General features: G+C 52.6%; 6 protein-coding genes across 6 annotated transcripts; 2 read left to right on the top strand and 4 right to left on the bottom strand.

Moving 5' to 3' along the window:
• Positions 1-30: 30 nt before the first annotated feature.
• FA10DRAFT_253691 (Pkinase-domain-containing protein) lies at positions 31-2,408 on the bottom strand. The gene is made up of 4 exons (XM_025519702.1): positions 2,150-2,408; positions 1,589-2,087; positions 774-1,531; positions 31-701 (listed from the first exon to the last, which is right to left on the bottom strand). Exons 1-4 carry the CDS (start codon positions 2,172-2,174, stop codon positions 157-159), a joined length of 1,827 nt encoding a protein of 608 aa, XP_025376703.1. The 5' UTR covers positions 2,175-2,408; the 3' UTR covers positions 31-156.
• Positions 2,409-3,412: 1,004 nt separating this feature from the next.
• FA10DRAFT_302828 (cytochrome P450) lies at positions 3,413-7,242 on the top strand. The gene is made up of 4 exons (XM_025525173.1): positions 3,413-3,643; positions 3,707-3,998; positions 4,055-6,761; positions 6,824-7,242. The coding sequence occupies exons 1-4, from the start codon at positions 3,613-3,615 to the stop codon at positions 7,091-7,093; spliced, it is 3,300 nt and encodes a 1,099-aa protein (XP_025376702.1). The 5' UTR covers positions 3,413-3,612; the 3' UTR covers positions 7,094-7,242.
• Positions 7,243-16,161: 8,919 nt separating this feature from the next.
• On the top strand, positions 16,162-18,169 carry FA10DRAFT_280500 (alcohol oxidase). The gene is made up of 3 exons (XM_025523623.1): positions 16,162-17,718; positions 17,778-17,941; positions 18,002-18,169. The coding sequence occupies exons 1-3, from the start codon at positions 16,182-16,184 to the stop codon at positions 18,044-18,046; spliced, it is 1,746 nt and encodes a 581-aa protein (XP_025376701.1). The 5' UTR covers positions 16,162-16,181; the 3' UTR covers positions 18,047-18,169.
• Positions 18,170-18,227: 58 nt separating this feature from the next.
• FA10DRAFT_268044 (hypothetical protein) lies at positions 18,228-19,648 on the bottom strand. Its single transcript, XM_025522154.1, has one exon. It carries the CDS (start codon positions 19,589-19,591, stop codon positions 18,431-18,433), a length of 1,161 nt encoding a protein of 386 aa, XP_025376700.1. The 5' UTR covers positions 19,592-19,648; the 3' UTR covers positions 18,228-18,430.
• Positions 19,649-20,339: 691 nt separating this feature from the next.
• Positions 20,340-21,566, bottom strand: FA10DRAFT_146438 (NAD(P)-binding protein). The gene is made up of 5 exons (XM_025518074.1): positions 21,464-21,566; positions 21,065-21,396; positions 20,707-21,004; positions 20,564-20,649; positions 20,340-20,504 (listed from the first exon to the last, which is right to left on the bottom strand). The coding sequence occupies exons 1-5, from the start codon at positions 21,494-21,496 to the stop codon at positions 20,483-20,485; spliced, it is 771 nt and encodes a 256-aa protein (XP_025376699.1). The 5' UTR covers positions 21,497-21,566; the 3' UTR covers positions 20,340-20,482.
• A 388-nt stretch (positions 21,567-21,954) lies between these two features.
• FA10DRAFT_261302 (hypothetical protein) lies at positions 21,955-22,725 on the bottom strand (the record flags this gene model as incomplete). The annotated part of the gene is made up of 2 exons (XM_025520069.1): positions 21,955-22,001; positions 22,182-22,725. The coding sequence occupies 2 exons, from the start codon at positions 22,723-22,725 to the stop codon at positions 21,955-21,957; spliced, it is 591 nt and encodes a 196-aa protein (XP_025376698.1).
• Between the last annotated feature and the right edge of the window lie 2,207 nt (positions 22,726-24,932).

The following is a 24,932-nucleotide window of genomic DNA, read 5'->3' as shown; positions in this document are numbered from 1 at the left end:
CCGAATTTGGTCGCGCGCGCACGCGCGTCAGGCAAGGCAACAAGGATGGGAGATTGATAATGAATCGTGATAGGGACAAAGAGGAAAAAAAAAGACAAGTCAAGCGTTCATTCCTTCATTACTCCTTTTCTTTCCACTGCTCAAGGCAGCCTTCACTCAGACGAGGCTGCCGCTTTCGCCGTCGGCCATGGCTCCCTCTACGCCCGTGTAGCTGAAGCCCTGGAACTGCTCCTGAACCGTGGCTGAGAGCATGTGGCTGTCGTCGACGACGCTGTCGACGGGCTGCTCGTTTGTAAACTCCGGGTCGAAGTTGGATGTATCGACGGCAGAGGCGACCGCAGGCTTGAAAGGCGGCTGCACCTTCTTGTCCAGCAATCTCTTCCAGTCAATGTGCTTGCTGAAGAAGGGATGACGCTTGATGTCCTGCGCCCCATTGGCGCCAGTGCCCAATCGTTGCGCCGGATCCCGATTCAAGAGGAGCGTCAGAATCGATCGCGCGTCGGGACTGACCTCGTCGCCAAATCGCAGAGGGTCCTGGAGAATCTTGCGATACATCTCGTTGACGTCTTCCGAATAAAAGGGAGGTAGCCCCGTCAGCATCTCATAAAGGAGCACGCCCAGCGTCCACCAGTCAACAGCCTTGGTGTAGCCGTGGCCGAGAAGCAATTCTGGCGCGAGGTATTCCGGGGTTCCGCAGAAGGCTGTCACAACGTCCATTAGTCTTCCTTGTGGGTGGCACCATCAGAACGAAGCCGATTTTCGCAAGCACTCACTGTTTGTTGTCTCGTCATCGCCCATGTTGAGCTTGCAAAGACCAAAGTCGCACAGAGCGATGTGTCCAGTGTAGTCGAGGAGAATATTTTCTGGCTTGAGATCGCGGTAGACAACGTTGAAGCCGTGAAGGTGCTCAAGGGCGCAAAGGAGTTCCGCAGCGTAGAAGCGACTCCTCTCTTCGTTGAACCGCCCCTCGCGCTGAAGGTGATGGAAGAGCTCACCACCGTTGACAAAGGCCAGGACGAGATAGAGCTTGTCGGGCGACTGGAAGCTAAACTTGAGCGGAACGATAAAAGGGTTATTGACTTGGGCCAGAACGGTCCTCTCGGCCAGAGTATGAGTGACCTCGGATCTCGACACGATGTGGGCCTTTCTGATCGTCTTCAGGGCGTAGATCCTCGAGGTGTCGCGCTTGCGCACCTGCATCACTTTGCCGAAGCTTCCCTTTCCAATAACCTTGAGCAGGTCAAATGCTTCCATGTTGAGGCTCTGGCTGCCCTGCTCATTGCGTCTGTACGACACTTGTACGTGAATCTGGCCTGATCCTCCGCTGATGGGGTACCACTCGTCTGTTCGTTGCTGATTCTCAAAGTCAGGCACAAACTTGACTCCACCCAGGTAGATGTCGCCGACACCCATGACGTCGTCGCCCTGCCCGTCCTTTTGTGGCTGATGCTGCTGCGACTGAGGCTGCTGCTGCTGCTGTCCGGAGCGCAGGTAGCACTGGAGTGAGATCTCCGAGTTTCTCGAGACGTCACTAGAATGTCACTTGCGTCAGCTTATGACGCCTTGTCATCGAAGTAAAAAGACCTACAAATGCGCCTTGTACATCCATGTTGGGCTCTGAATGTCGCCTCCAAGCGCATCGATCAACACCTCGTTCTTGTCAAACTCGAGGACGAGGTAAGGAAGCCACCAGCACTGCCTCCTCTGCATGCTCTGCCTCTGCCCTCCCGCTCCACCGCCTGCTCCTCCCCCGGACGCTGACGACCCCTGCGGTAGGCTGCCAGCCCCCAGGCCATTCTGCTGCAGTGCACGGGCAATAGCAGGGGGTAGGTGTGCGCCAACGGGAAGGTTGAGGTTGCGAGCATCGACAACTCGGATCGAGAGAAGACCGGATCGAGCGATTGGCGCACCCGTGCTCGAAGCCAGCGGGTTTGTCGCCGCGTGTGAGTGCGGATGCAGGGGTGATGACGTCGAAGAGGACGACGTTGCTTCCGCAGCCACGCTGGCAGGCGTTGGCGTAGCGCTGCGGTCGATGGGCATTTGACTCGTCGATGGCGAGCGACTACCAAGGGCACCCTCCTTGAGTTCTTTTCTCCTCCTGTAAGTCTATTCCACACATGGGGCCTGCTAGATACGAGGAAGTACTCACTCTTTCCCAGCTTCCAGGACGCCATCGTATCGTCTTTGCGGTGATGGCGGCGTGACAGGAAGGCTGATTCTAGAGTGGCCGTCGATGCAGGGGGAGACAGTTCGGGCCCCGTCTCAATTTGCTCGCACAGACTAAAATCCCACGTGGCGCGAACTTAAGTGAGGGCGCAACCCATTACGTTCAGTCCGCCGTTAGGGTGATGGGTGTGTGATTCCCTCTTTCAGACGTGAGCTAGCTGTAGACGCAAGGAGCTGGCTTTGAGAGCACGGTCTCGGAAAGCTTATAGCATGGAAGCCCCCACGATAATGAGCAATGAAGTCGACGCAGCTGCATCTTGGATGTAGCCGAAGGTTTTCGCCTTCTATCTGTAGGGAAAGCCACAATTTGTCACTGTAAAGGAAGTGCGTGATCTTTCAGAAGCAAACGCATGATTCTTGACGACGGAGAGCTTGTCTTGCAGCTCTTATCAGCTAGAGCAGCCTAATCGTTGTTGACAATCCGCCTAGCTCTATAGCTCAAAAGCAGAATTGTCCTCGTTGCACATCGCACCCTCGCCCACAGAACCAAAGCAGGCTCTGAGATTTCTGGCTGGCTTCCGGAAACAAAATTGTCGTCTGGTCTGTCGGGCTCTCGATCCTGCATTCATTTCGCGTTATCGTTGTCAATACATGCAAACGACCTAGATGCAGATGCAAAGCTGACGAGAGGCAGGGGCTTTTATCTTCTCAGATCTTTAAGAGAAGGTGAGGACGACCAGCATGGAGGACAACTCAAATTGCCGCAATCACAGATGTGGCACAGCGAGAGCTATGAATGGCAACAGAATCCGCATGAGCAGCTGAAGTGTTCTCTCTAATCCACGTCATCTTATCGATCCAAGCCAGTATGCACCCCTAATATCACGTTCGCTCTCCAAGCGCCCTGGCCTCTTTCTTGCGCTCGATTTACGAATTACCTCGAAAACTTATTGCTCCCTCAATATCACACTGCTACAGTAGTAGCAGCAAAAGTGTGTCGAGTGCTTGAAATCGAAATCTTCCTTGCTAACGATAGGAAAGGAGACGCCCATTCAAGAATTTTCCGCTTCTTTTCTTTAGCGTCCCCGCCCTCTCGACCAGTCGAATTCATTGTATCCTATCTTGCTGTGCCTGTCTTGAAATTTATTTTCCCTAAACACCGGGAAAGCCAACGGTAAAGTAAGTGAGAGGCTGTGGGCAAATGGAGAATGGCGCTAAAGATTTTAGACAATTTGAAGGGTATAGGAGCAGGAGTGAAGTAGCGATCACGACGTTCCTGGCCGAGCTAGGATAGCCTCTGACCTCATGGAGGATACAAACTTGGCCGTCCATGCTTTCACTGAGGTTCAGCTTCAGAAAATCCAAGACAAAGCTATCTGTCGGCTTGTGAATTCAACACCTCCTTCATACCCCTCATGACTGTCTTGAGCTGACAGGATCATCGCAATGGCGGTGCATCAAGTCAAGGATCTCCCGCGTGAGCATACCTAACCCTCTAATTGAGGATAGGTCGGTCTAGCTAATCATCCTGCACAAACAGCCTTCTTCGACCGAACCTACGAAAAAGTCGGCTTGCTTTTCGGGAACGTGCGGGCCAAGTTCGACACGAAGTTGCGCGAGAGGGGTCCTCTGGTGCTGGTTCGATACGATGACCAGGGTCGGGCGCTCCTCATTACTGATGATGCGGGCGTGTGCTCAACGGTGCTGGACGAGAAGCACTTCCATCGGGAAGTTTCAGAGCGGTGGGGTCCTCTATGGAGCTCAAGGCGGCTCTTGGGGGATGGGCTCTTGACCATGTCGACCGATTGCCGGAGATGGAGGGACGCCAGGGGGTGAGTTTGGTGACCTGTCCAGGCAAGGAGAAGCAATGCTGACTTGACAGGAGCAGCTTGATGAATGCCTTCTTCACCAAGGAAGGCGTCCGACGGCACTTTAAAGCAATGGCAGAGACGGCGCAGGCCATGCTTGGCTTCCTCGATGCGCGGCAGGGCACGAACAATCGTGTAGACTTGCTCGATTTTACGAGGAGAGCGACCGCGCACGCTATACTGCTTGCTGTATTCAGCCATCGCTCGGATCTTTTCCTAGGCGGGCGGCGGGATGATGCGATCGTCGATGGCACCTCTTTTGCTCTCGAAGAGTTTGTCAGGCAGACGTACTACCCCAAACTTGTTCTCAAATTTCGCGGCACCAAGCGCCTCGACGAATCAATCGAAGCCGTCCGAGGCCGCGTGAAGGCACTACTCCGGGATAGGGTGGATAGTGGTGATAAGAAGGATGACATCCTGCAGCAGATGCTTGACGCTGGTTTCGACGCGAACGACCCTGCCGAATTCCTCATTGATCAGCTCGTCATCCTTCTTGTCGCCGGCTTCGAAACGTCGGCCTCAACATTAGCAAGCGGATTCGACCTGCTCGCAATGCACCCGAAGACCTGCGCTGACATTCGAAACGAGGTCGCTGCCACGGCCTTCGACGACGACAGTGCGGCAGAACAATGGAGCGTTGACGATGTGTCCAGTCTTGGACTTTGCGAGCGTGTAATCCATGAGACTCTGCGCGTGGATCCTGTCGTACCCCTCTTCTTGCGCATAGCGCGCCACGATGTCGACGTGATCTCTTCGACCAACGGCGAAAGCTATCGGATCCGCAAGGGCGACATTGTCTCAATCGTATCGTCGGCGCTGCACCGCAACGCTGCCCAATTCGAAGACCCCTTCAGCTTCAGGCCTGATCGATTTCTGACATCAAAGCATCACCCGTATGCCTTCCTCCCCTTCGGCGCAGGGATGCGAGGGTGTCTCGGGAGGATGTTCGCGACGCAGGAACTCAAGCTCTTCGTCGCAATTGTGGTCTCGCGCTTTGACTTCACAAGGGTCGAGGCGAGGTTCAAGCGGCGCAAGGATGTCTACGGCGTCACAAGGAGCCCCGAGAATGCTTTTGTGCACGTCAGACGGAGGCCTAGAAAGGCGACAAGCAGTCAGGGCTGTGCGGTGGCAGAGTTGCAGAAGGAAACTAATAGATGGACCGGCATGGCGCAAGTAGACCAAAGCTCGAGGAGTGGCAGCACGACAAGTGCATCAAACGCAAGCAGCCAAAGTCTCAGCAATTCCAACAGCAGCGCGATGAGCAGCAGCAGCCGCATAGGTGACGAAGCGGCGAACCTCAAAATAAGAGGCAATACGGGCTGCAAGCTCGTCTTAGCCTACGGAAGCGGCCTCGGCGAGTGTCGCAGCCTGAGCTACGGCCTATCCGAGCAGCTGGCGGAGGTGGGCTTGCCATGCGTCGTATGCACCCTTGACGACTTGGTTGACTTCGATGCAAGCGAAGATATCGTCATTGCCTGCATTACATCGACGTACAACGGCGAGCCCCCACCAACCGCCGAGCGCTTTCATCGTTGGCTTACTGCGGAGAAGACGTCCACCGAGAGATGGAAAAGACATTTGTGGAGATTCGCAGTGTTCGGCCTGGGTAGCTCCGAGTGGCGTGCCACTTTGCATCAGTTTCCCCGCACGACTCATCAAGGCCTTTCCATGCTGGGCTGCCAGCCTTTGCTACCGCTTCGTACTGCCGATGTTGAAGCGAGGGGCAATGACGTCGAACTGGCATGGAGCCAATGGGCTTGCGACCTGGCTCAGACCATTATCAAGCACCACCACCTACAACTTGATGCTGGACCGGCCAATTTCCAGCTTGCGTCATCGAGAGAGATCGAAGTCAGTCTGGACAAGAATCCTGACGTGTCGTCGCCAAAGAAGACGCTAGATGAGATCGAAGTGACAAGCATCGCGCCTCTGAGCAGACGAGCACTTTGTGTAGGTCTGAAGGGAATTGGCAGTCCCCAGCCTGGCGATCACGTCGAGCTGTGGCCTAGAAACTCGAGCGTGACGGTGGCGTTCCTCAAAGACAGGCTTGGAATGGAAGGGCACGAAGTGCTCAGGACAACTTCAACGAAGCGTAGCCCTTCCTCACTTGCTGCTTTCTCAATCAGTGGCTGCACTATCAATGATGCTCTGACACATCTTCTCGATCTCGGCTGCCGGCCTCCCAACTCCGTCATAGCAGGTCTCTCTGCCCGAGCAAGAGCGAGAGGCGACGTCAAGTCGGCAGAGGCGCTCGTAGGACGACTCGAAGGGGACGTCTGCAGGACAATGCTCGACTTGTTTGTCGCCGTGCAAGACGCCGTGCCAAATCTGACATGGCGAGACTGGCTAGCTGTGTGGCCTGCGGCAAAGCGGCGTCTCTACTCCATCGCAGAGCTTTCGTCGTCGGCAGAGCAATCGGGAGAGGCTAATATCTACGTCTCGGTTGATGAAGAGTTCGGCCAGATTGGCAAATTCCTCTTAAACAGTGAAGCGACGGGGCTAAAGCTAAGAGGCAAGCTCCACCCAAATCCCGACTTCAGACCGGCGAAGCAAGGCAGCATCGTCATGATTGCGACCGGCACTGGTCTAGGACCTTTTATGGGCTTCCTCAATGAGACTCGCGTACGCGGGCAGAAAGCTGAGCTCGTCTTTGGTTGTCGAGACGACACGAGCTTCTTGAGAAAGAGGGTGCTCGAACAGATGGTGCAAGATGGAAGCATAGCCCGAGTAAGTTTTAAATGCACATGTCGTTGCTCGTGCTGCCATTGATGCTTATTCCCTATATGCAGCTCCATGTCGCTAAGTCAAGAGAACCAAACTGGCCGCACCGATATGTCGGCGACGTGATTCGTTCACAAGCAGGTGACTTCTGGACGAAGCTTCGGGATCGCACTGTGACGCTATACGTCTGCGGCGGGGCGAGCACGACAGGTGTCAATTGTCGGGAAGCACTGGCAGATGTGGCCCATACAGAGGGAATGTTGTCGAAGGGTGCCGCTGAAGACTTTGTTCGGGATCTGGTTCGAGAGGGAAGGCTTGTAGAGGATGTATGGGGATGAAGTGGCGATAGCTTGGATGATACCCTATTTCAACAATCGTACTGTATAGTACATCGTCTCTTTCGAAACATTTGGTCTTGGAGTTGCTATCGGGCAGCAGGTGTAAGCAGCTGTCAAATGTTTCATCGCTGCTGCTTTACGCGGGCCTTGCTGAGTCCGGGAGAAACACCACAATGTAGAGCTGCTGTAAAAAACCACTAGTCCTCTCAGTCCCAGGACGGCTCAGCCCAAGGACGGCTCAACCCCAGGACGGCTCAACCCCAGGACGGAGGCACAAGTCGTTCGTTCGGACTGCGATGTTTTTGGTTCTTCTTTCCCGGTCACCGGAAGATACTTGGCGCGGCAGCAGTGCCTGAAAACGAGATCATTTCCAAGAGTAGGAGGGTGTAACAACGTATATGCTCACGTCTAAGGCGCTGATCTTGCAAGTCAAGGGCGGAATTGAAGCAGCGCCACACGCATTCGGCGCACGTCAGTCGCCCCGTGTCCTTTGAGCGTCCCTACCAGAACTGTGGGCGTTGAATATCTTTTGTGAATAGGGATGGCTGTGTCTCGAGGCACACTCGTTTGACACTCTACTTCTTCCTCCGTCTAAGCACCCGGATCTAGCCGAATGAGAGCCAATGACGATCTGGGATCTATGAATGTGTCAAAAATAAAAAAGCGATGGTGGGCGTACGTTTTCACCTTCCGAAGTCCCCTTCAGCTCTGCATACGATGCCAAGAATGTGTGCTGGCGCTCCGAAAGCCCCGTCGACCGAGACAAATTCGTTTACTCGTTGCACCACGACTGACCGGGCCGTCGCTGACGTTCAGCCTTCCACTCAGCCCCTTCCTCAGCCCTTTATTTCTTTCACCGCCTACAGAGGTGAGCTGAACGTACATAAGGCGGGCCTTTCTTAAGACTTACACTTCCTTCCTCCACCCAATCTCCCTTCACCTGCTGGTCAGGACACTTAAGGAAAAGATGCTGATCGCCAGGCGTGCATTCTTTACCCTACTCTCTTCCTTCTTCTTAGCTCAGTTTGTATTGTCTTCTTACGTCCCTCACCAACCTGGCCCAGATCTACGTGACGATGCTTCAAACCTTGCCCGGCGCGGAGAACAGCGCATCAGTCCCATCATGGCCGTGTCTCCCGTCGTAGCCGCTTCCGACCCTCCCTCGGTCTGGAACAAAAATAACGTAGTCCATCCGTACGCTCCCCCCCTGGTGCGGACCACACCTGTCGCAAACCCGATAGAGGTAAAGCAAGCAAGTCCTCAGCCCACGGAGGGCAAGCCCAAGCCCATGGAGGGCAAGCCTCAGCCCATAGAGGGCAAGCCCCAGCCCACAGAAGGAAAATCCCAGGCCTTGAAGAAAAAGCCCCGTCCCGTGAAAGTAACCCGTCCAGTAAAAGTAAAGATCCCGCGCACGAAAGGAGGGTCTCATCGCCTGATAACAGGGCCTCAGCCGCAGTCCCTCAAGGTTCAGCAACAGCTCACAAAAGTTCCCAAAACGAAATCTCGCATGGGGAAGGGTAAAATAGGTGCACTATCGGCCCTGGTCGCGACTGGCGCTTTACTTACTGGTGGTGCAGCTGTCGGACATAAAGAAGGATTGTTTAGGCGAGAAGACGGTTCTGTTCTCGAATCTCTGGAGCAAGAGGCCGCCAACCCACTTCTAGCCCTCATGAAAAAATAGCTGGGGCTCTTCTGATTCCTTTCTACTGTGAAGACCGGAGCTCCATACAAACAGATCCAGAATGCCCGTGCTAGCTTCTCGTGCGTCTCTGAAATCGATTGGAGAGCGATTCAAAGAAATGTGATGAACATCAGACCGAACAAAGAGATGGCAAGGTGAAGGAAAATCGCGCCGGCATACAGTAGCCGCATCAATCGAAACGAGCGAACCATAATATTTGGGGATTAGATAAGTTTTACTCTCTATAGTCGTAACTGCGCTACACCTATGTTACAGACGGTTGAAGTAACAGTAATCGGTCGATGTCGAGTTCAGCGATAGATGAGGTTTTTGCAATGGATTGAGGGTGTAAGCAAGTCCTTGGACTTGTACTGCGAATGGGGACACGTCCCATCCGCAATGGCGAAGTCACGAAGCCCTCTAAGGGACATGACAGAGGCATTGGTCGTTTTTTTCCGGCTATGGCTATCTTATTATACGTGGATTGGTCCTGGTCATCAGAAGACACTCGGCGTGGCAGCAACGCTTGAAATTTATATCATTAACAAGAGCGGAAAGGTGCAGCGAACATTTACGCCCATTTCCATAGCGCCAATTCCAGGATCACGGCGAGATCTAAGCAGAGCCAGAATCATCCAGCGCACATCAGATACCCCTTTTTTGAGCACCCTTGCCATTATTGTGCGCAATATCTTCTTTGCAAATAGAAAAGGCTGTATCTTGAGACATACTCATTTGACCCTCTACCTCTTCCATTTTGTAAGCCCCCGAAGTTAACCGAATGAGAGCCGATGACGGCCTGGTATCTTTGAACGTGACAAGAGCAAAGGGCGATGGTGGGCGTACTTTTCACCTTTTGAAACCACCCTTAGCCCTGTGCACGATGCTGAGAAGTAAGAATGTAGCAATGTGCGCTGACGCTCCGAAAGCCCCGTCGACCGAGACAAATCCGTTTACTCGTTGCACCAGGACTGACCGGGCCGTCGCTGAAATTCAGCCTTTCCCTCAGCCCCTTCCTCAGCCCTTGCTTTCTTTCACCACCTACAGAGGTGAGCTGAAGGTACAGTACATAAGGCGGGCCTTTCTTCAGACTTACGCTTCTTCCCTCACCTAAATTTCCATTCACCTGCTGGTCAGAACACTTAAGGAGAAAGATGCTGCTCGGCAGGCGTGTATTCTTTGCCTTGCTCTCTTCGTCCTTCTTCGCCCAGGACGTACTGTCTTCTTACGTCACTCGCCAACCTGACCAAAGTCTACATGACGATGACCAAAACCTTGTTCGACGCCTCCTTGATCCGACAAAGTACAAACCCCTCTTGGATTGGCAAATAAACGACGTAAGGTACCAGTCTCTCGTTCCCCCCGCTCCCGAGGCGAAGACCCCACCTGTCACGGACCCGGTAGAGGTAAAACAAGCAAGCCCCCAGCCCACAGAAGGCAAGCCCCAGCCCACAGAGGGCAAGCCCCAGCCCAAGAAGGGCAAGCCCCAGCGCACAAAGGGCAAAGCCCAAGCCTTAAAGAAAAAGACCACTCCCATGAAGGTATCTCGGCCAAAAAAAGTAAAGCTCCCGCGCACGAAAGTAGGGCCTCAGCTAATGAAAGCAGGGCCTCGGCGCAAGAAAGTAGGGCCTCGGCGCAAGAAAGTAAGGCCTCAGCGCACGAAGGTTCCGCCAATTCAGCAACAGCTCACAAAAGTTCCCAAAACAAAATCTCGCATGGGGAAGGGTAAGGCAGGTGCAATATCGGCGGCCGTGCTTGGAACTGGCGCTTTAATTGCCGGTGGGACGGCTTTCGCACACGATAAAGGATTGTTTAAGCGAGAAGATGGTCCTTTCTCCGATTATGTGGAGCAAGAGACTACCGACCCACTTCTACACTCGTACGAGACGGGAGCCCTGACGAAAGAGTAGCTGAGGCTCTTCTGATTCCTTTCTACTGTGAAGACCGGAGCTCCATACAAATAGGTCGAGAAGGCCCGTGTTAGCTTTTCGTGTGTCTCTGAGTTTGATTGAAGAGCAATTCAAAGATAGAGAAAAGAGCGTGTGCTTATACCTGATGAGGTCGAACAAAAAGATAGCAAGGAGAAGGGCTATAGCAGCCGGCAGACATTAGTCGCGTCAATCGGACTGAGCGAACCATGATAACTGGGGATGAGATGTAAATCTTCCTCTGTAACAGAAACCCCCGCTATACCTGGGTCGCGGACTGATGTAGCGACAGAGATTCATTGATGTCGAGTCAGCGGTCAATGAGGTGGTTCCAATGGTCTAAGTGCGTAAGCAAGTCCTGTGACTCGAATTCGAACGGCGGCGGGTCCAAACCGACATTTTGTTCAGTGCAGTACAGTACAGTACTGTTCAGTTGTACTGTACGTTGCAGGATAACCAATGCCGCTTCAACTTTCCTGTATCGCTCGATCAGGATCTTGATTGCTCATGCTGCTACTTTTACAAAATACTTAACCTTTCTCGAGGATAGCTTTACAATGCGATAAAGACTTGCGAATAACTTAACGGTTCGGATGCGGGAGAGTCAAGGGCAGTGTATGGTGCAAGCGTACGAATTGTTGGCTGCCCGTGCATGGAACGCAAAGGTGTTGCGAGGCACATGTGGGACAATGTCGAGGCGATGAGTTGTACTGCTTGCGACGGAAGTGAGAATCGCAAGCAGCAAGCAGAGATTATCTACCAAGTCTCTTCGCTTTGGACATGGGACGTATTCCTGGGAGGGATGTCGATGGGCGATTGACATTGGAAAAAAGAAGGTGAGTTGCAAGGTGCATGGTCGATCACATACTGTCCTGTTGTCGCTGCTGTAGTTGCTGTTGTCGTGGCTACCGCAGGAAAGCTGAGTCCCAAACCTAGTGGGCTGATGTTGCTATTACCGGGGAACGAAACTGAACTGGCAGAAGGAGCGCAGAACGGAGGCCCTTGGCCCGATGTCGATGGAAGACTGAGGGACGTAGTTGGACCCAATGATTGAGATGATGCCCAGGCGCCGTCGGTGTGAGCGCGCCGTCGCGTGTGTGTGCCCTTGTCAAAGCTCGACCCAATCAAGGCTGCATCGGGCGACGGCCGCATTCCCTGAGCTTCAACTTCTCCAGTCTGAAAGGACATATTCGTATTATCAGACCCGCTGATGCCGCTGAATACGGACGATGAGGTCGACGCTGCTGTTATCGCACTCGACCTGTCGCCGATGCTGCTCTGATCCATAGGGAACAGGCCCAACGCATTGGGCGAGGAAAGGTCATCAAGGCTGAAAATGTCTTCCCAGGCTCCCGATAGATTCGAAGCAGGCGTGTCCCATAAATTTGGGCTTGATTTTGTGATGTTGTGGTTGAGGTCAAGCATAGGCGGATCGGTTCTCGAAATGTTTTGCTGCGAGGACGAGACACTGCCAAAGAGCAAAGGGATGTCGCTTTGTTCGGCCGGAGAGGTTGTACAGCCAAGTGTAGCTTGTAGGCATCCTGGTGCACGGTCCGACGTATTCTTGTCGCGCAAAGTGATAGATGAGATTGCAGCGCTCTGTGGAAGAGTTGTGGCGACTTCGGTGCAATTGGTCAGGTTTAGAGTATCTTCGAGGTGCCCACTTTGAGTGTTATTGTCATGAATTGATCCAATGAAGCCCGTCGCGGTAGCGCGACTCGCCAGTAGCGCCTCAAGGATCGAAGTTGCACTGTGACGGCGACGGACGGCATCAATTGTATTTGTATCACCGTTTGCCACAGAAGTAGGATATGCTGGCCTCATCTCCTGCGCTACCCTAGATGACGTCGACGGCCGTACTAACGACTGCCTCGAAAGGTTTCCGCTTTGTAGAAGCTGATCAATAGAGCGCCGCAGCCATAGATCTCTCTTTCGCTTTCGCGACGCATCCGTGACAGCTGGGCTAACTCTCATGTAAATGCAATTCTCTCTTCCGCTTCGTTCGCACTGAGAGCACTTCGGTCTCGCTCCGTCACAGCGTACTTTCCTGTCGAGCAAAAAGTGCCAAATGAATTCTGAACGAAAGGAATACCGGCCGAGAGACCTCACCTCTCTCTACACCGCGTGCAAGCGACGCCGACTCGATTCTTTTGGCCCTCGCTCTTCTTCGATGAGTAAATGTCTGTTTCGGCGCTATTTGGCAGGGACATGGTGATGGTGGATGGTTTCCGCGATCACAAATTACGAGTTGCTAGATGCCGGAGAGTGACTATGGCTATAAATATCATCGCTTGGTCACACTGATTCGTTTCTCCGCATCAACTTACCGCTCACTGCTGATTTTGAAGATGGGCCTCTTGCAGCTTCTAGACAAGTGCCATTGGAACAACAATTCGTCCGTGTGGTTTTGTCCTTATCGCCAACAAAACTTCGCTCTTCATTCCCAGTCGCCCTGTGAAAATTGAGTCGAAGTTCTCAGAGACGTTTATGCTCATGTAACCAGCTCAACAGTACCAAATGCTCAGGCAACTAGCCATGTTGTCCCTTTCTTTGTTTCTCTTGAATAACACCGCTTCTTTCATATGGTTCACATCCGCTGTCTCTCATGAAGGACTGCATTTCAAGCTCCGCACGTTCGGTGCTCCTAACCACTGATCCCACAGTGCCTCCAGGCTAGCAAGCGAGCTGGACACCCGACCACTGCACAACGTCATATGCATGAAGCTTTCGTGTGCAAATCTGAGCGTATAAGATGGTTTCATTCCGCTAAGAATACTAGAAATAAAGTAGTGCCGCTGCTGCCTAAACTGGGAAGTGTTTGATTATCTGTAATGGTGTACTGTAGTGTACCGTACGTAAAGTATAAATAGAATTTAGCTGGTGTGGAAGTACCATATGACTTGCAGATATGGTGTCTCGAGCAAAACAATCGCATTAGGGCTCATTTCCCACACCTCATTTCGGCTCTAGAACAGCCGAGCAGAGGCATGCATCGAGACAAGTGGGCAGAATGCAGGTGGACCGAGATTGCACCGCAACTACTACTGCTTAGATTGTAGCCAACTCTCGCTGAAGTGTTCTTTTTCCCGGGCCCGCGGCTATAAGTTCCTGCAGGTGATAGGAGTCGGACATTGAAAGTTAGGGTCCAGAATCTGTTTTGACCTTTGCTGGGTGGAACGAGCAGTCAAAGTCGTTTTGTGAACGATAAATGAAGCGAGTCTACCTCTGCCGACGTGGGCACTATGGTGCCGATGCGGGGACTGTAGCTTGCTCAGATCAACAAATAACGCAATCTTGGCGATAAGAGGCCTAGATTCCTTGTTTCATGTACCCGATGTGAGCTTTGAGGCCTGCAAATCAAATCAATCTGCTTATTTGAGATTCAGCGTCCGCACACTAATGTGCCTTAGTCTAGAGCACATCTTGTTGCTGTCACGTCTGTCCCAAGGCTAGATCATGTTCTTTCAACGACCTGTCGAGGAAAACGGCCCCGAAATTCAATCGAAACGGCTCCGAAAGTCTTGGGGAACGGTTCCGATCTCTCCGTAGAGCATTTCATGAGGACTCCTGAGGTTCCTTGAAAGATCTCGAAAGCTTGGTCACTTTTGAGTGGGCCTTTCGGAATTTTAACCGTCCACCCCGATCCAAATTGGACCTCGCAGCCATTGACTCGACAACACCCTCCGTGTTTCTGACCAGTGCAAGTGATCTTACAGTGAAGCGGGCCCGAGGACGAACGAGCCTGATGGGGTCGGGGCGTGACCGAAGTCGGCCTCGGTCACCTTGCAGAGGTCGCAGACGGCCCCGCCTCAAAGTTTGAGGCGATGAGAACCAGTCCGCAAGGGCAAGCACGTTTTAATGCCTTCCTTGTGAAGAGATGCACTTTGGCTCAGCGCTCTCTCCTCTTCAGAAAATGCAATTTGTCCAATTCGGCAGTTGAAGTGATCTGTAAATGCGTGCCTTGAGGGACGCCGCCGCCACCATCTTGATGCATTTAAGGACGTATGAGCCTAGGTTTGCATGTTATTTTATGCTTGCTTCTTCCTTCATGCAAGCTGGCAAGCTCTGGAGCAGTGTCTGCCCATGAATACTAACTCAACACCCCTGCTCCCATTACGCTTAGCTTCATCCGTGCAACATGGTGCCCTATCAACCGTTTGTCCGATTTGAGTAACTTCAAGCGTTTAGATATAGACGAATCTGGCTGGTTTCGTACGAATACGCGGGTGTAGAAAGGTGTGGGTCGTGCACCTATGTAGTCTCAATTTGGGCGATGCAGCCGGGACGAACGGTTCGGTACAGTCTTGGGCTCGTTCGAAAAGCCATATGGGCAACCTTTGCATGGGCAACCTTTGCATCTTCTCTATGAAGGAACGAACGGTAGCGAGCGCAGCTCGGCATTAAATTGACCGAAATTGTCGAAAATGGACACGCTGGCGAGACTCTTGTAGCGTATGAAGCAATTGTCTACGAGTGTACGACGATCGCCATATATCGAGAAGACTGATGTACTCGAATGCATACTCGACTTCTGAGAGGGTGCTCACGCCAGTAAAGAGTGCAAAGCTCGAGCAAGTCTTGCAAGCCGCAATTGATGCGTTGGTTGGTTGACTATCTCTCACATAGAGTTGTTGTGGTTTCCTACGCTGCCGGTATCACGCACTATTGTCTCACTCCCTCTCTTCGTTCTGACTGACTTCTAGATACATTAATCTTCAAATGCTATGCTGAAAACAGTAAAAGTGAGCTCTTGCATGGCCCGTTTTGCATTGTACGAGTGCGAAGTCACACACCAATGCTGCCAGCATGCATACCACCTGAATTATCTGAACTGCTTGCCGCAAAGCCGGCAAAGCACTGGTATCAGTCTTATTGCTTTACCGAAGGTGAAACAAATTCCATCTACTGCTGCATTTTCTTATAATTCCATTGTACAGTACAATACAGTACAGTACAGTACAGTACGATGACCACGTTCCAACGAGAAGTAAGTATCGTTTCGCCCGTTCGCCATTGCCCGGTTCCAGCTTCTACATGTTTCAGCATGAACCCAGTCCTCTAATCTACCATTGGACCGGCTCCACGTTCCTTGTAACAAGCCGCTGCTTGTCCATCGGGCTGAATGCTTCGGGCCATCGGGACTTCGCACCTCGGGCCATTTGCATCGGGCCCTTTAAAGCGGCTCGGGCACACTTTGAGCTTTACTTCCAGCGTGACCTTCAGTTTTATACACGATAAGGCTGCCTCGGGCTACCTGCGTTGCCCGTCACCATGAGCCACTATAACGATCACAGCCTGAGAAGCCCGTTAACGGGCTTCTCTTTAGCACATATCACTGGGCGGGGTATTTGCTGCCGAAATGGCTACGTAAAACCGAATCGAAAGAGATCAAAACAAGACTCTGCAAAGGGATAAAAACCCGAGGGAAAAGTCCATGAAGACCTCCTTATTCTCAACAACATCCTCAAGAATTAACAACATGGTCGCACCCAAAAACGGAGCACACTTTGACTTTATCGTCGTCGGCGGTGGCACTGCCGGGAATGTTGTCGCCGGTCGCTTGGCAGAGAGCCCCAATGTTAGCGTCCTCGTTGTCGAGGCCGGTGTCGCCAACTCAATCGATCTCGAGGAAATCCGAACGCCCGCTGTTGCTATGGATCTGCGTAGTAGCAAGCACGACTGGGCCTACAAGACGACGATGATCAAGCGCGATGACTACGAGCGCGTCGAGAAGCCCAACACGCGTGGTAAAGCTCTGGGCGGCAGTTCTTCGCTCAACTATTTCACTTGGTTGCCCGGCTGCAAGGCCACTTTTGACGAATGGGAAGCCTACGGTGGCAAAGACTGGACGTGGAAGAACCTGGTTCCTTATCTGCGCAAGAGTGTCACCTACCACGACGACAAGGGACTTTACGACCCAGCTCTCAAGAAGATCGGTGGTGGTGGACCCGTCGATGTGTCTCATTCCGAGCTCATTCCCGAGATCGAACCATTCCGCGAGGCTTTGACCAAGGCTTGGATTTCCAAAGGAGAGCCTCTGTCTGAGGATTTCTTTGATGGGGAAATGAACGGCCTCACCCATACAGTCAACACCATCTACAAGGGCCAGCGCCAAGGAAGCTTCCTGTTTCTGAAGGACAAGCCAAATGTCACTGTCTTGCCGCTCGTTCACTCGAAGAAGCTTATTATCGAGAAGGCGTCGCACACGTGCAAAGGTGTCACCGTCATTGACCAGTCGGGAGGCGAGCTCAGCTTTTATGCTACACGTGAAGTCGTGCTTTCCCAAGGCGTCTTCGAGTCGCCCAAGCTCCTAATGCTCAGTGGTGTGGGTCCTTCTGACGAGCTTTCTCGACACGGGATCGAAACTATCGTCGACTCCGGCCATGTCGGCCAGCACCTTCTCGATCACCCGGCCGTGCCTTTTGTGCTGCGCGTGAAAGAAGGCTTTGGCATGGAAGACGAGCTGCTCCGACCGGGTCCGCGCCATGATTCGGTCGTCTCAACATACAAGCAAAGCAAGACGGGCCCAATGGGCTCGAGTTTGCTTGAAATTGGTGGATTTCCTCGCATTGACAGTTACCTGGAAAAAGTTCCGGAGTACCGCGAGGCAAAGGCCAACAATAGTGGTCTCGATCCTTTCTCTCCCAAGGGCCAGCCTCACTTCGAGCTCGACTTCGTCTGCATGTTTGGGAGTGCGTTCCAGTGGCACTACCCCATTCCAAAGGAAGGCAATTACACCTCCGTCGTTGTCGACCTCGTCAGGCCTGTCTCAGAGGGTGGCGAGGTGAAGCTCAACAGCGCTGACCCTCTCGTGCAGCCCAATATCAACCTCAACTTCTTCGCTGACGATCTCGACATTATCGCCATGCGCGAAGGCATTCGGTGGACTTATGACCTCCTCCTCAAGGGCGATGGCTTCAAGGACGTGGTCGTTGACCAGTACCCATGGGACATGCCTCTTGACTCTGATAAAGACATGAAGAGGGCTGTGCTTGATCGGAGCCAGACCGCTTTTCGTAAGTTTTGCAATGGTGAATGCGAAGTGAAAAGAAAAACTGATTTGAAGGAAAATCAGACCCCTGCGGCACCAATCGATTGTCGAAGAACATTGAGCAGGGCGTGGTCGACCCAGAGCTGAGGGTACACGGCATCAAGAACCTCCGAGTCGTTGATGCCTCCGTTATTCCCATCATCCCTGACTGCCGCATTCAGAACTCGGTCTACATGGTGGGAGAGAAGGTGAGTGATTACCCAAAACAGTGCCACCGAAGCCTACTTACGGAAGTTTTCTTCCTTTAGGGAGCCGATCTGCTCAAGAAACAGCACAAGGACCTCTACAAGTGAAGAGCACCCGCTCCTAATGTCCTTTCTTCTTCCCGTCCTCGAGCCACAATTCAGCACAAGGGTTTCCGCAAGTCTAATCTCTATCTCCAGCTTCTGTCCTCTTATTCTTTGTTTACTTTGCCCGCCAATGCGAGTCTTCAAAGCCCGAGATGAACGTGGTTTGCAGCACTTAGCCGTTGCAGTCTGAATGTTGCTATCATTTCTTGAGCACAGTCTAGGCATGGTCAAAATGAGACGGGCGTCAAAAGCACGCGCACACAGATAAGTGAGTCGAAAGAAAAATGATAAACGGGAGAGCTGATCAAGGCAACATGTCTTGTCGAGGCACAAAGAAGAAAAAAGATCGAGGAACTACGACGTCAGGCTAGCGTGAACAACTGATGGTTATCTCCATCGACGTCTTTGCCGTGTGTCGGGCTGCGATGAACTCTCTTGGTAGGATTCGATGATCTCCATGTTGTCATCGTCTCCCTCGTCATCGTCATGCACTGATACTCCAATAATAGAGCCCAACACAGTCCCTTGCAATGGAGATCTTTTCATCGCGATTGACCGCAGCGAGGTTGTCGACGGCACGTTTTCTTCATCCATTTCGGTGAGAATTCCTCTCTGTACGGGCCTGACTGATGACGAGGATTTCGAAATGGTAGCGGAGGAGCGCGTCTCTCTAATTGTTGACCAGCTGGTAGCGAGAATACTAAAGGCGTAGGAGAAAGCGACGTTGAAGGCAATAGCCCACGTTAGGGCCGACTCAGAACGCCTAGTGTCGTAATTGAGTGTTGTGACAATGATAATGTGTAGGCACACTGGAGGGATGAAGGTCATGCAGACAGACTCGACGAAGAAGCGGAGCCGCCGCTTAACCGGGGGCGACGTCGAATTGGAAGCAAGAGAGGAGGAGACCGACAGCTGGGTCCTCCTGTGGTAGAGAAAAGAGCGTCGAAGGAAGAGGAACGAGACGTAGGCCGACCCGGCGAGTTGAAGGCACGAATCAACGAGACGGACAATCTGACCTTCATTGTAGGCCGTGTAGTCGAAGAGATCGACGCCCTTCTTGGCTGGTTCGATGTCCGTCTTGATAGTAGCCCAGAGAACAACGAAACTCGCAGCCAGGCGGACGAGTAGGATGATGACATAGGGTCCGATTATTGCGAGCCTCTTGATACGCGAGGCGTGCCAGGAGGGGTAGAAGGCGATCAGCTTGAAGGTGAGGGTCGATTCGGCAACCAGGGGCGCAAAGAGGGAGAGAAAGGTGTGCACGGTGATGTGGGTGGCCAGGTCGACATTACGCGACGCATCACCGCCAACGAGCACCTGAATCATCAAAGTGGCGCGATTTGCCAGGAGGATGAAATAAACGGCGGCGAGGAGGAACGAAAAGGTATTGATCAGGAAAAGAAGTGATCGCCGTGCCGCTGACGTTGAAAAGAGGAGATAGAGTAGCTCAACGCAAAGAACAAAGGTGAACATCGACGAACCAATGGCGGTGGTGAGGTCGATGCTGCGTACCAACGCTTCTTCGCCTTGCGGCAGCGCTGCCGACATTCTGTGTTGTTCTCGCTACGGGATGGGAAAGGTGGTCGTCTTAAATGCTTATCATCGTGGAAAGGGGAGGAGCAGGGGCGACCTCGTGGTCTCAATTCACACTACGGTGCCTGAGAGAGACCTTTCGGCCGATTATCGGTCGAGGTTAAGTTGACGACGCGAGCATCTAGAAGCTTAATTTTCGAATCTACCGGCAGCAGAGCGGTGATCTTCTGAAGCTGCATCGCGGGAAATCACCAGTGATGCGCTCGGACTGTACCACATGTACTGCATTTTACAGCACAGTGTACTGTACATGTACGGTATAATAGTATTGTGGTGCTCTACTTGGACATGCTTGTCTTCAAGGCTCGACTATTGTATTCCAGGTGCCAATAAACCCCCCTCGATGCTCGGATACTGGATGACGCTTTGAGATGGACACTTTTGGCTAAAGACGTCGAAAGAAAGTCTCTCATGTCGATGAAGAGACCAATGACCCCAGCCAATGTATGATTATCATGTGGAGAGCCGGCAGCGATGCCGTTTTAATACGAAATGGCTCAACGTCATATAGAAAGACGATGCTGTGGAGGAGGATTGGGGTCTTCGGCTAATTAACAGATCCTTCGAGCCATCAAAGCCCTTATAAGCGGTAAGAGGCTTCCACTACACTGTCAGATTGTGCTGCTTCCCGAGCTTCCTGACGAACAAGCCTCGACTGCTCGTCGAGAGAAGCGAATAGCCGTTCCTGGCCATATATCTGCAACACTTCGCGAACGTGCAAACGTGTGCATATCGTCTCCGTTACATCCGCTTGTGTATAACCATGACCTATTGCACACGAGCCTCAACATGTGGATAAGGATTAGACTTTTTGTTGCTCTCGTACAGAAGAGGAACCACTGCTCCCTACCACTGTTCACTGAAAGGTCTATGTTCCCGTGATAGTTAGCTGAGTGCAGGCCTTGCTCTTCGCAACAGACAACATACCTGACAGCAAGCTCGCTAGACCAGACGCTCATGGGCTGTTGGTGGATGTGGTAGAACTGCGCAGCGAGATCATTTACATTGATGCGCTGAAAATTGCAAGCCTGTCAAAATCTGCCTTCAGCACGACCCCAGTCCGCACCCACCTGGTTTGGATGAGAGGCAGGTCCCATCGCCTTTGCCACATGCTCTGTGTCGATGAGCCCATCAACGACGATATGGCAGGCATGCACGCCTTGCTTTCCCTTTTCCCTTGCAAGCGACTCCACGAGCATGCGAAGACCGGCCTTGGCAGCGGCAAAGCCCGCAAATTTAGCGGCCCCTTTGTGAGCAGCTGTCGCGCCCGTGTAGAGGAGTGTGGCCCGATGAGAGGGCGCGGAGATGTCCGATGTGGGCTCACCCAGGGTCTCCAGAAACTGCTGCGTGAAGGCGTGGGTACCGAGGCTGCGTCAAGGGAAAGCTCGTATCAGTGCACTGAAGGTTTTTCAAGGGAAAAACACCTACACCTGCACCTGCAGCGCCTCGTTGACCTGCGCTTCGGTCCACTCCTGGAATGGACGGATGCCGAAGCCCGTGTTTGGATTCCACACGCCGATGTGCAGATGTGTGTCGGCCGACCACGCTCCCGATGCCTTCTTCACAAAGTCTCTAACGGATCGAGTGTCTGTTGCATCGACTGAGAAAGCCTTGACTTGGGGACTACCGCTGCCCTGCGTCGTTTCGTTGATTGATGCGGCAAGGGTCTCAAGCTTGCTCAGCGTGCGCGCGCCAATCGCAACGGGATGGCCCGCTCGCGCAAACGTCTCGGCCAGCGCTGCACCAAGACCGGGGCCAGCCTGAAGAGTGATTTCTGCCGTCAGACCCAACTCCCACTTCGGTAGCACACACATATCTGTTACTTACACCGACAATAGCAACTGCCTTCTTTGCGTTCATGTTGATGGATGAAGGAGCTCAGGTGGAGGCGACCGTTCCTCCGCGCGATTAGCGGCCCTCTGGTCAGACGCCTAAGTTTTCGAAAGCGCGCCCATCAACCTTTCGAAGCAGGCTCCGCAATATACAGCTATGGAAAATAAAGTAACACCCTCGGCGCGTCTCCCTACTTTTACAGTCCTGTCTTCTTTCCTCGATAACTCCTCTCCACGCCTCTTCCAGGCTCTCTCCCTTCCAGTGGGTGTTGCATAGAGTGAGAGGAGGCTTCATGCTAGGTCTCAGGTCTACAGCTTGGTTGTGACGAGAGTAAAATGAGTAAGAGTGCTTGACTTCGAAATGGTCAAAATGCGCGGAGGGTGTTACTTATTTTCCATAGCTGTAGGAAACGGTGATTCTTTGTGGGGCTACTGTAGCACATTTGTAGGCACAGCCTTTCTTGTAGATAGGTTTCAATATTTTTTTCATGCTTTGTACATTTGGTGCGACATGCTCAGCGACGACTGTTGTTCTGTGTAAGGCCTAGATATCTTGTAGGGTCTTCTTCTAACCTATGCCCTGCCAACACATGTCATCGTCCATTCACCGTTCTCGTTCGTCGAGGCTTGACAATTCGGATTAGGCAACGAGAACGTAAAAGTCCAACGGCTTCGCGAATCCGTTTCCTTACTCTCGAGCGTCTCGTTCGTACCTTTGCCCCCCCAGCTCAATTGCGAGGCTGACCTTGTCTTGCCATGATGTCGACCTGTTTCCTCTCCTTGTTCTTGTTCGGGAAGAGCCAGGGTAAAGTTGGAACGGAGCGTCACGTTCCCCACATTGACGTTATTCGACGTGGTGAGACCCTTGGAAGTCAGCGAATATCCCCCTGCGATGGCCTGCGAGGAAGTGAACGCGAGCCATACCCCCGACAGGCCGTGGTTCTCGGTCGCCGGCTGTCCGACAGTCTCGTTGTAGCGGGTGCCGCTCCACCCGAGAGCGCTGACTCCACCGACGTTTCCAATCGAATGTATATTGCCGTTCATGAGCGTCAAGACACTACCACGCCGGTTGTCTGTGGGCTCCTTGATGTCGATCTTCTGCTCGTAGTGAACTTTCGTAGGCTCGTCGACGTTCCTCGGGGTTTGGCCGAGGGAGCTGATATTATAGAGTATCGCATGGCCTGAGGACTGATTTTCAAAGTCGTAGGCCCATGACCCTGCTGCGATGAGGTAGTAGAAGAGCAAGTAACCATACATCCTGCAAGAAAGGTGAGGCTGCTAGCAGGCATCGAAGGGTGGTTGAGAGAGTTGGCTCTTTTTTGGGTTCAAGACAGCCTGTCCAACTTTATAGAAGGGCGGCATCCTCGCCAAGACGCAGCAAAGGCGCGTGCTCGCCCACAGTAGCATAATCGAAGACATGGGCGCTGGCGTCCTGGTGCCTAATGCCTCGAGTTGCATTTCGACGCCAGCTTCAAGTTTTACGGAGGCGAGTCCATTTCTCCCGCCAATTTCTTCAAAAGCGGCGCTACTACGCCAGACATTGCAAAACGCCCTTTCAGCCGATGAAGCCGATGAAAGGGATTTTGAAGCGAGTTTTTTGGAGTGGGGGGTGGTTGAAGGGGAGGGGCGATATCACTGTTGCTATCAATGTTGATCAGCGAGATCAGGCAAGCCACTTTTAAAGTGAAGACGTCGTTCCTTACTCACCATCAAAGTCCTTCTTTGACAGGCTCATGTAACAAAATGGCTTTTGACGCTTTCGGGGCGGCACTCAGGTTCTCCCTTCTGCGTTGTGCAGCATGTCGGGGCTTTCTTGGCCTCAATCAATCCTGCCTCTGTAGTGGCCAAAGGGATTTCATTGGCAGCTCTTATCTCTCTACTCACGCCTTCATCGATCCGGCATGCTTCTCGAACTTTTGCGAGCTTTTTGCAGCTCCTGCTTCTGTCCGCTGGCTGATGATAGCAATGCTGACGAAAAGAAAGATCCTCGCTCCATACAGCAGCGTCGCTCGCGCACTGTCAAGGCGATCCTCATCAATGGCAGCCCAAGCCTTTACCTACACACAGCTTCCCCGCACCACCATTCGTACCGTTCCATCCAAGGTATCCTCAAGCCTCCTTCGCCAGCTTTGACGAGAAAAGCAGATGGGATTGTCCGAGCTGCATCTCCCTGCTCGGCGTCGTCTGTCCAGAGCTTCGCTCAAAATAGCAGCGCCTACAAGCATGTCTCTTGGGCCGATCTTCCTGAGGAAGAAGGTGCGAATCCCGTGGCCACCTTTATGAAACGCAGTCGCTCTCGCTCGTCTGAACGACATCACGACAGCCGGTCCTGCTCTGAGGAACAGAAAGCAGATGGCACTCTCTTACACGATGAAAGTTCTTCGAGCACGACTGCGCTGCCGTCCGCTCAGCATGTTCATGGCCAGCTTCGTCGGGAAGTTCCTTCTAGCCGACAACGGCCAGAGAGCCTGTGCCTCAGTCGGTCCAATTATCGAATGCCGGGAATGCAAGCAGCAGAACAAGACAGCAGAGTTGACATGGATAAGCTTTTGAAAGCTCAGGTCATGCTTCGGACTCATTCGGGAGCAGCAGGACGCAGAGGTGCAAAGACGGTCGGAACTTGCCAGCAACAAATTGATTTCGATCAGAGGCGCACCCGGTCGCTCGATGTCGTGATGGATACGTCGAGGACGAGTTCGGAAGATGGAGACGGTGGAGGACCGCAGGACGAGACCTCAAGCCTCGCATCGCCACGTTCCATCGACATCAATGAGCTGAATCTTGCCCTTCGGCGCATCGTCGACAAGCAAGCTCTTGTCTCTAGGTCTCGGTTTCTCCACACCGCAACAGGCGATCATTTGATGGTGCTTTCGGGACCTCAAAAGGTGCAGCGCTTGATTGGAAATGGTGCTGGCAGGATTGTCACGACTGCCGTAAAACCCGTTGGCAAAGCTTCTTCATGGAGGCCACAATCTTGGCCTGGCACAATCTAGACTCCCTCCTACATTGTTGGCAATCATAAACTAACAGCTCGAGGACTCCGAACGAGGCGGGGGCGTCCTCGAAAAGAGGTAGGAGGAGAGGTGTTTCGTGAGTTTGGGGAGACAAGAGGCTTGTAAGATTTGGGTGTGGTCTAGAGGGACTTCGGCGGGGTGCAGCATAATATCTTCATGAATCAAATTTTTCTCGAGAGTGAATGTTTGGCCTCTTGCTTTCGGCAGTGTGTATATGAGGATGTACTGTACAGTACAGTGGGGGGGGGGGGGGCAAAATTCGTACTCGTCATCGTCTCATCGTCATCAGAAATTTCACATTTTTTTTTCAGCATGAATCTCTCAGCGTCTCGTTCTCTGAGATCTACCATACAAAATGAGGATAAAAAGATTGTTCACTGTAGGGAATGAGACGAAGAAGGTAACCTGAAAGTTTGGGAGATCTAGGACTTTGTTGAACCACCTTTTGCT

This window comes from Acaromyces ingoldii (assembly GCF_003144295.1).
Source record: "Acaromyces ingoldii strain MCA 4198 unplaced genomic scaffold FA10scaffold_4, whole genome shotgun sequence".
NCBI classification, from domain to species: domain Eukaryota; kingdom Fungi; phylum Basidiomycota; class Exobasidiomycetes; order Exobasidiales; family Cryptobasidiaceae; genus Acaromyces; species Acaromyces ingoldii.
The sequence above is the reverse complement of the archived record's forward strand: the minus strand, read 5'-3'. Positions and strand labels throughout refer to the sequence as shown.

What these genes read in the sequence shown, in the direction of transcription:
- FA10DRAFT_253691 (XM_025519702.1), bottom strand. Translation starts at nt 2,174, where the DNA reads ATGGCGTCCTGGAAGCTGGGAAAGA. An exon ending in GTCCTGGAAGCTGGGAAAGA is followed by an intron (nt 2,088 to 2,149) that starts GTGAGTACTTCC and finishes GGAGGAGAAAAG; the next exon opens with AACTCAAGGAGGGTGCCCTT. An exon ending in CGATGACGAGACAACAAACA is followed by an intron (nt 702 to 773) that starts GTGAGTGCTTGC and finishes ACGTTGTGACAG; the next exon opens with CCTTCTGCGGAACCCCGGAA.
- FA10DRAFT_302828 (XM_025525173.1), top strand. Translation starts at nt 3,613, where the DNA reads ATGGCGGTGCATCAAGTCAAGGATCTCCCGC. An exon ending in AGATGGAGGGACGCCAGGGG is followed by an intron (nt 3,999 to 4,054) that starts GTGAGTTTGGTG and finishes TGACAGGAGCAG; the next exon opens with CTTGATGAATGCCTTCTTCA. An exon ending in AAGATGGAAGCATAGCCCGA is followed by an intron (nt 6,762 to 6,823) that starts GTAAGTTTTAAA and finishes CCCTATATGCAG; the next exon opens with CTCCATGTCGCTAAGTCAAG.
- FA10DRAFT_280500 (XM_025523623.1), top strand. Translation starts at nt 16,182, where the DNA reads ATGGTCGCACCCAAAAACGGAGCACACTTTGACTTTATCGTCGTCGGC. An exon ending in TCGGAGCCAGACCGCTTTTC is followed by an intron (nt 17,719 to 17,777) that starts GTAAGTTTTGCA and finishes AAGGAAAATCAG; the next exon opens with ACCCCTGCGGCACCAATCGA. An exon ending in TCTACATGGTGGGAGAGAAG is followed by an intron (nt 17,942 to 18,001) that starts GTGAGTGATTAC and finishes TTCTTCCTTTAG; the next exon opens with GGAGCCGATCTGCTCAAGAA.
- FA10DRAFT_268044 (XM_025522154.1), bottom strand. Translation starts at nt 19,591, where the DNA reads ATGTCGGCAGCGCTGCCGCAAGGCGAAGAAGCGTTGGTACGCAGCATC.
- FA10DRAFT_146438 (XM_025518074.1), bottom strand. Translation starts at nt 21,496, where the DNA reads ATGAACGCAAAGAAGGCAGTTGCTATTGTCGGT. An exon ending in AGGCAGTTGCTATTGTCGGT is followed by an intron (nt 21,397 to 21,463) that starts GTAAGTAACAGA and finishes ATCACTCTTCAG; the next exon opens with GCTGGCCCCGGTCTTGGTGC. An exon ending in TCTAGCGAGCTTGCTGTCAG is followed by an intron (nt 20,505 to 20,563) that starts GTATGTTGTCTG and finishes ACGGGAACATAG; the next exon opens with ACCTTTCAGTGAACAGTGGT.